Raw genomic sequence first — 6,342 nt, forward strand, 5'->3', positions numbered from 1 at the left:
TTTAGAAAAAAAAATTATTTAAGAAATATTTAAGTTATTTTTTCTTCCAAACTAAGTCTTCGTTTCTTAGTTTCATATTCATGTTGAGATTAATACATTATATTATTTAATTTTTTTAAAGATATTTTACAAAAGATATTGAAAATATCAATTAATACTCAATATCAATGTTAAACCTTTTGATTTATGAATATATCAGACTAAATTTAGAGGCAATTCACAGTACTATCTCTCTAAACTCCAACAGCCGAATTTTCCGGACCCTCTTATTTGTTGTGCTAAAAACATAAGGTATGGCCAGAGATAGTACTGAAGCAGACAAACGTTTTTCATATCATTATATCAAATTGGTGTAAAAGTTAGGTACAATTCAACTGATGGATGAGATACAGAAAAAAACATGTACCTCTAAATCCAGTTGCAGAAAGAGGCTACGACAATAACAATCCCATGGATAACTGTTCTCTCAAATGAAGTGAGTAAAAAATTCATGAAAATTGAATTATGGGAAACTTTGTTACAGAAACAAAGCTCCCAGGGAGAAGAAGAAAAAAGAAGTCTTTGTTTCTCAAGATCAAGCCACATCTTCATTTGGAACTCCCTTCTCCGGATGCTTTTCAGCTGCAACATCACTGGGAAGATCAATTCCTTTTGGTAATCCGCCTGGGAAATTGGTTGTCGAGGATTCCAACCCGATCATGCTGCAAATGTTGAACCAAATAGATGGAGTCTAGGCACATGAATACCTGAAAGAAGGAAAGACTTATTGAGGAATGTGCTTACCTCCTATCAACAAGAACAAAGGAACGTAGCTCACAATTGGAGAAACTGCATAAAAAAGTAAATCCCCTTCGATGAGAACGACAAAAAGAACAAATTTCAAGCGTTAAAATAAAAAAAGTTTCCATTTTTTGAATAAGAGTAATGCTTACTGTTTGCAGATTTCATCCTTTATAGATGGACAACAGTCATTTCCAAATGCACTCAATGCATGAAATAAGAATCCACTGTGACTGACAACTGCAATCTCCTTCTCCTTCCGGGTCCAGAGCCTGGTCGGAGTAGACAACCAAAAGATAAAGAAATGCATGAGTTATATTAATGCCGAATTACACAAACGACACAAAGTACAGAAACAAAACAATCACTTTTCTCACAAATATAATATTATAATGCATGTAATATGATATACAATAACACTAAATTCAAACAGCAAAAACCTATATGAAGCTGTAACAAGCCCCACATAAGGTACCTGAAGAAATATTCATAGTTCATAACAATAAAGTAGAAAAGGAAAACAGAGAGATGATGGAAAAAGTCGCATTTGCAATTCAGTCATCATGTTTACTACAAATATCCATTGTTTCACAAAACTGACTGGAAAAGGGAAATATCATTTATCACCAATATCTGAAAATGTCTCATTTTCAACATTACTTGACAAAAGTACAATCTTTATTTTTTCTGTAATTGGTAATCTTAATTTCAAAATATCCTCGTCTCCAAGAGGTGAATTTTCAAAAAGAGCTACCGTACAGAAGATAAACGAGGTAGAAATTTACCATTTAAGAAACTTCAGTCCCCTCTCTGCAACTTCATCGTTGGTCTCTCTGATGTCTGGCTTCCACAGGATATCTTCATCATGTTCAATCTAGAAAAAGTAGCAATGTTTCTTTTTTAATAAAGTTAAGTTCAAGAAAAGAAACATAATCCAGCAATATCGAAAAGAAACAATGTAACTTGCCAATGAAAAGTCAATAGCTGGGAAAAGAGACCGATACTCGCTAATACTTCGCCTCTTGTCACATGGATGAACACCCTGTTACAATGAATATAATGGTTTGTTATATATATAAAAGAAAAAGTTTAATGGAAAGCCATCCGTCTTTCCTTGATAAACCAAAAGGGTACAAAGGGCATCCATAAAAATCAGCCCAACAAATGAGGTCAAACAATCTAATAGAATAAAATGAGACCTAAAGATCAACTAAAAGATATTTTTGAGTATTATCAAAGCTGAAAAAATTAACATGTCAAGAAAAATGCAAGAATATCCAATTCAATGATAGCCAGTAAAACGAAATAATCTAAAATATGTTACCCATGCAGATAAAATAATTATTATCTCACCATTGGTTACCTTTCAATTTCGTTGTCAACTAACATCCTTCTCTAATTAATATAGCAATGTAAGAAAATTTATGAATCAGATTCAAGGCAAAAATTAGATTTGCTTACGTCCTTCTCTCTAATTATTGACCATGTAAGAATTTATAGAGTTAAATACATGCATAAAATCCAAGAAGTTTCACTCAATATGAATGCCTAAGGTTACATCCCCTCTAAACAATTGCCATTTGCATTAGAGAGGAAACATCATAGAACTCGTGAACATTTAAAAATGCAAATCCATGTTTCATTACAGCAAAGAAGTCGCAAACTAGCAATTACAAAATGAAGATGAAGAAAACTTTTGAGAAGTTGGAATTAATTTTATAGAATGTACCAAATGTTCCCGACAAAGCTCTATTGCCAAAAATGGCGGGCAATTCAAACTTGATATTGCAGGGCGGTTGCAATCTCCTGCATTTGCTACCATTAATGGAGGAACGTTTATACCATCCGAGTAACTTTCACCACCGAATGTGCCAACTGCAGTTTCCATAGTCCTATGTGCAACCATAGCAGATGTTTGATTAGTAGGGGACAAAACATGATATTTAAGCATTTGGGTGAAAGAAAAGAAAAAAAACATTTTATAAGTTGAAAATGCCCTCCACAAAGTAAAGACACTAGCACAATCATCCAGAAGGATAAATAGCTATATTATAAGATTTTCATGCAAGTTGACAACTTGGAATTGAAGAGGGGAAGAATATTTGAACATAACCTGTCAAACGACACACAAACATTAAAAATTCAGTCCTAAATATTAAAAGAAACACACAGAACACTAGGCAAGCTCATTAAAAAGAAATGAGCTTGCCAAATAGTAAATTAGATGAGGTCCAAAGCAAGAACTAAAGGGAAAATAATTTTTGGACATATTAACATACGACAAACTCAGAGTGATCAGGCAAATAATAAGAAGTCACTGTATCAATCCCAATTTGCATCATTTAAGATTGGCAAAGGCTTGTTATGCTTTGGCTCATACATTTTGGATATGATTCAGTTCCACACCATTTACTGTGAGTCAGTTCCCATCCAGAAACTCAAACTCCAGATGCCCCAATCGTTGGTTCAAAATTTTACATGTAGGAAGGGTTTGCACACCCGATCACTTATATCTGTACATGTTTCTTAAAAAACAACATCCGTTTATAAGAAGTGATACCTGAACAATGGAGATGTGATGACTAACTCAATTCTCTTAGAAAGTCCACATGATTGTACATGTTTCCGCAAATTGCCAACCTGTTTCAATTCCAGAAAGGAAAAAAAAAATCTCTCAGTTCATTGGACTTCGGAAAACAAATTCCAATTTCATGCTTGCTCAAGATGATAAGCAATGAAACTAGCCATATGTAACTTTTTAGAATGCTGAATCAATCATGTTGACAGAGTAACATTTCATCAGCTCACAATTCATAACTGTTATTTCCTATGTAAAGATTCAATCTGAAACCGCAGGTTCACATTCCAGGATAAAATAGTACTAAAGATTCTGCAAAAGCAGTATAGATAAATAAGGGCCTGCCTGTTTCCATCCTAAAGAGGTAAGTTGAGCATCAAAGTAATCAAAAGATAGATATTCGTTCACGTCCTTCTCTCCGGCCACATTATGAAATCCCTGGGCATGCCTCACCTGTAAATTTAATTTTAACAAGGTTCAGATGCTAGGCAACTAAAAATACTAGATTCAAACCCATAAATATAATAATAATGATGATGATGATGATCACATACCAGATGAACAGTTTTAGTACGGTGCGATGGATACAAACTTAGATCCCCTGAACCGTACATATCTGTAGATCAGAAAAATTGCAACTAAACAAGTGAAAACAAGACAGCTTGTGAAAAAAAAAAAAAAAAGAAAGAAGAAACAAAGGCGTCGAAAACGAAAAGCACTTGCAGAAGTTAATAAGACAACCAATTAAGCAAAGCAAAATACTGTTCATTCAAGGCCTCGTTCCTTTAAACGGAAAACCATAATCGACCAGAATGATAACTATATTCTTAACACACAAAGTCCCCAACCAATCGCCACGATCAATTTCCAGACATTTCACAGTCTCAAAAAATGAAAATTCAACAGATCAAAAATAGTTCATCTGATCAATAAACAGAAATAATCAATGAAGAAACGTCGAACAGAGAATGTGGATTAATCTACCTGAAGAGCGAGAAAAAGAGCAAAGAACAGAGGAAGAAGAAGTTCGCGAAGAGGCTCTAATGGGAGGATGAAGCGAAGAGAGTCGTCTAGCGGTAGCAAATTGCTTTGACCCGTTTCTTATAAGCGAGAAACAGAATAAACAATGAGGATATATAGTAATATTCATTGTCATTACAAAGGCAACCGAAACAGAGTCGTTAAAGACCGCGCGCGGAAAGGAGCGCGTGTATTGAGCCCTCCCCTATGGAACCAAAGAGAGAGAGGATCTAAAATTGGCATTGGAATTTGCATAAATTTCCGAGAGCTTTGGAAATTGGCGAACGGACGGCATGGCATTGGCGGCGGCCGCTGCGATCGGTCCATGTGAAGGGGCGGATATTGAACCATTGGTTGATGTTGTGCTGCGCGCTACGAGCCAATCGCCTTAATCAAACTTGCCGGAGCAGTTGTTGGTTGTGGACTAGTGGCTCACGTTTTCGTCGTCTTCTCTGACAGGCGCCTTCATATGCGAATATTCCAGAGTGAAAGACTTGAACCGCTGTTTTGTTGACACCTGTTGGGGTCTTTGGGCTTTGCTCTAAATGAGCCCGATCGGCCCAATGAACATGTGGGTTGATTGGCCTTCTGTGTGTTTTAGAATCCGAAATGTCGGGTCACCACATTTGGTTGGTAGTCAGTCAGGCTAACAAGAAAAATAACATTTAAAGTTTCATTTTAAAAAATAGCCAGATATTTTAGATTATAAAAAAATATTAAAACTGATTTAGATTTAATTAATGACTTATTACTAGATTACAAAAAGATCCCAAATAGTATCTATAATTAATTAATTTATAATGACCCGACTTCCCACCATACTTTCAAGATGCTACTACGCATAAACTTGACAATGTATACTTCTAAAAAAAAAAATTAATAAAGGGGACAAGATTTTTATTTCCAAAGTAATACTATCATAAAACACTATTTGGTGCCCCTCCAACTCTAATTTAGAATAAGTTGAATAAACCAATAAATTAACTAATGAATAAACAAAATAACCAAAAGTTTTAAATGCTAGATCTCTAACCTAAATCATGCCAAAATAAAATAAAAACGTAAGTCCGGAAGCATTGTCATGTCCCAATGACCGGGTCACAAATCCCTCTCGTCATTCACCCATCTATCTTTATCTTTACCTGAAAGACATGAAGAGAAAAGAATGAGTATATAAATATACCTAGGTGAACTGTTAGTCTTCCTATTGGGACTCAAGTGCACATTACGCACTGTAGGTACAGACATAAGGGACGAACCCGAAGGCACGCTTTCATAAGTAAGGACCCTGAAGCGACACATCATAGGCATAAGATGTGAACCCCAAGGTTCACAACATACGATGTGCATGGCCCAAAAAAAAAAAATACTAACAGACACTATTAGTCTAACATAGTCTTAAGCATACAATCATAGTCTTTAATCATGTCTGAAAGGGTTCAAAACAATCTCTAAATACATCCATCATTCAGACACCACAACATTCACACAGAATCATAATTCTTGTGGCACAAACATAGGCCTCTGTAACCCCCTCAACAGTCCAACATAACAGGTCATAACAGTTCAATCCAACATACAGGAGCATGCTTTCAATACAATCACATACTTAACAACAACATGGATTCAAAGGCGAATCGGTAGTGAAGTGCTTATCTCAAGTTTAAACCTAAGCTAAATAACAATCCAAAGCCCATTTCATCTTGGACAAAATCCTTGAATCAGTCCTTAACATTAACAAATATTAAAGAGTTTTTTACATAAATAATCATCTTTAGATCATATTTTTCAAAAATGTCTTTAACTTAGAATTTTTTCAAAAAAGACTTTTAGTATTATTCTTGGACAAATTTTCCCTTTTATTATTTTATTTTCGATTTTTATATATATTTCTCTATTTACAAAACTTTCGTAATGATAGAGAGAAAAACTACATTTATTATAGAGAGAGAAAATGCATTTAA

General features: G+C 34.7%; 1 protein-coding gene across 2 annotated transcripts; it reads right to left on the minus strand.

Annotated features, from left to right (window-relative positions):
• Nucleotides 1–310: 310 nt before the first annotated feature.
• LOC120084472 (phosphoglycerate mutase-like protein 1) lies at nt 311–4,860 on the minus strand. 2 transcript variants are annotated; one of them, XM_039040260.2, is made up of 10 exons: nt 4,343–4,860; nt 3,913–3,974; nt 3,704–3,811; nt 3,341–3,420; nt 2,510–2,672; nt 1,748–1,822; nt 1,566–1,654; nt 933–1,052; nt 784–828; nt 311–701 (listed from the first exon to the last, which is right to left on the minus strand). In XM_039040260.2, exons 1-10 carry the CDS (start codon nt 4,512–4,514, stop codon nt 575–577), a joined length of 1,041 nt encoding a protein of 346 aa, XP_038896188.2. In that variant the 5' UTR covers nt 4,515–4,860; the 3' UTR covers nt 311–574. The 2 variants fall into 2 exon arrangements, with proteins under 2 accessions (XP_038896188.2, XP_090174379.1); XM_090318253.1 differs by lacking the exon at nt 784–828 and having other exon boundaries at nt 311–746.
• Between the last annotated feature and the right edge of the window lie 1,482 nt (nt 4,861–6,342).

Source organism: Benincasa hispida, chromosome 9, assembly GCF_027475165.1.
Source record: "Benincasa hispida cultivar pf3 chromosome 9, pf3_genome.v1.1, whole genome shotgun sequence".
Lineage (NCBI taxonomy): Eukaryota > Viridiplantae > Streptophyta > Magnoliopsida > Cucurbitales > Cucurbitaceae > Benincasa > Benincasa hispida.

Coding starts and splice junctions, on each gene's coding strand:
- LOC120084472 (XM_039040260.2), bottom strand. CDS start 4,514: ATGACAATGAATATTACTATATATCCTCATTGTTTATTCTGTTTCTCG. Junction 3,812..3,912: donor GTACTAAAACTGTTCATCTG/GTATGTGATCAT, acceptor TTAAATTTACAG/GTGAGGCATGCCCAGGGATT. Junction 1,053..1,565: donor GGACTGAAGTTTCTTAAATG/GTAAATTTCTAC, acceptor TACTCCGACCAG/GCTCTGGACCCGGAAGGAGA.